At 40.6% G+C, this 1427-nt stretch overlaps 1 protein-coding gene across 1 annotated transcript in view; it reads left to right on the forward strand.

The window, feature by feature from the left end:
• The first annotated feature begins 255 nt into the window (after window positions 1–255).
• The window catches only part of ccnd2b (cyclin D2, b), a 12515-nt gene continuing 11343 nt past the window's right edge, over window positions 256–1427 (forward strand). The window contains exon 1 of the mRNA XM_032505548.1: window positions 256–685. Within this exon, the coding sequence (XP_032361439.1) occupies window positions 491–685 (195 nt within the window). The 5' untranslated portion in view covers window positions 256–490. The remainder of the gene's footprint in view (window positions 686–1427) is intronic.

Consider the following 1427-nt stretch of genomic DNA (forward strand, 5'->3'; position numbering starts at 1 on the left):
TTATTATTATTAGTAGCCTACTAGTAGTAGTTCAAATTATGTACAAACTAGCTCTATTCTAAAATGAGACCTAAGTCATGTTCGGACTGTCGACCTCGAGTCTTTTAAAAGAAGGCCTAATGTTAGAAGTAGGCCCAGGGTATTGTTAAGAAAGTGGCGCAAGGAAACAGTTCCTAGAGGAGCAGGGACGGGTTTGTGTGGTTTCTGCCACATCGGCTTTTATTTTGAAAGCTGTAGCCGGATGTCGTCCTCGTTGTGTCCGGTTTCACTCTGAGCAGGCAGCGCAGATCGCAGAAGCAAAGCTGAGAGGCGGTGGGACTGGAGCACACCCAGCAGTCTCAGCCTCATGCTTTATCCTGGGCTCTTCCCCTCCTTCTCTTCTTGTCCGCTGTCGACAATATCGTGACACTATTTATTTTTTATTTGTGTTATTTAGCCACAAAAAAAACAACAAAAAAAAGTGGAGGGGGGGGGAGAAGGGGGCCGAGTCATGGAGCTTTATTGCCTGGAGTCGGACATACCCGTTAGAGCCCAGCCTGACCCGATTATCCTCTATGATGACAGAGTATTGCAAAGTTTATTAACAATTGAGGACAGGTTTTTACCTCAATGCTCTTATTTCCAGCGGGTCCAGAAGGATATTCAGCCTTATATGAGACGAATGGTTGCAGGTTGGATGCACGAGGTTTGTGGGCATTTTATGCATTGATAAGCTAACTGCTTTAGCTATTATTATTTGTTGCATGTTGACACACAACAGCTAATTTTGGCTCATAAACTGTGTGCTTTAGTTCAGAGAGTTGTCATGGATGTTAACCTATTTGACAATTGAACGTGAATGACTAACCAAAGGCGTGGGAGAGTCGGAAATTCCACCACGAAGAAAATTCGGCTTCAAAGAAATAGCCTAGCTAGATATTGACATTGATTAACAGTTACAAAGTTGGTGCTTTTTGCTAACTAGCTAGCTCACGCGTGAGAGGGGAAGTTAACCTTAATTTACATTATCGAAAAACCGACAGTTACCATTTTTAATAATTATTATTAATTTTTTTTAAATGGCTCAACCTCGTTGCCTTTTGGTCGGGCAACGTGCATGCAAAACTACTTTCATTTTGAAGATAAAAATCACTCCATGTTCGCATAATTCTTTTTTTTTTAACTGTCGGAAACTATTTTAACGCACTTTGTTAATATTGTGCACACGCTGTAAAGCTTTTCGATGATACATTTTAATTTTTACACATTTTTTAAAGAGACAAGCCCCAACAAGGAAGAGGAGTTGAATGGCGACGTTTTGCTGAACGACTTCCTATTGAACTAATTTGTTTCTGCCATGCCCTGGCTTTGCTAAGTGATATGGAAATTAGGGATTTAACCTTTTAACCTTAAAACAACAATGGCATGGAAAAATCTCGTTATTCTGC

This window comes from Etheostoma spectabile, chromosome 23 (assembly GCF_008692095.1).
Source record: "Etheostoma spectabile isolate EspeVRDwgs_2016 chromosome 23, UIUC_Espe_1.0, whole genome shotgun sequence".
NCBI lineage: Eukaryota > Metazoa > Chordata > Actinopteri > Perciformes > Percidae > Etheostoma > Etheostoma spectabile.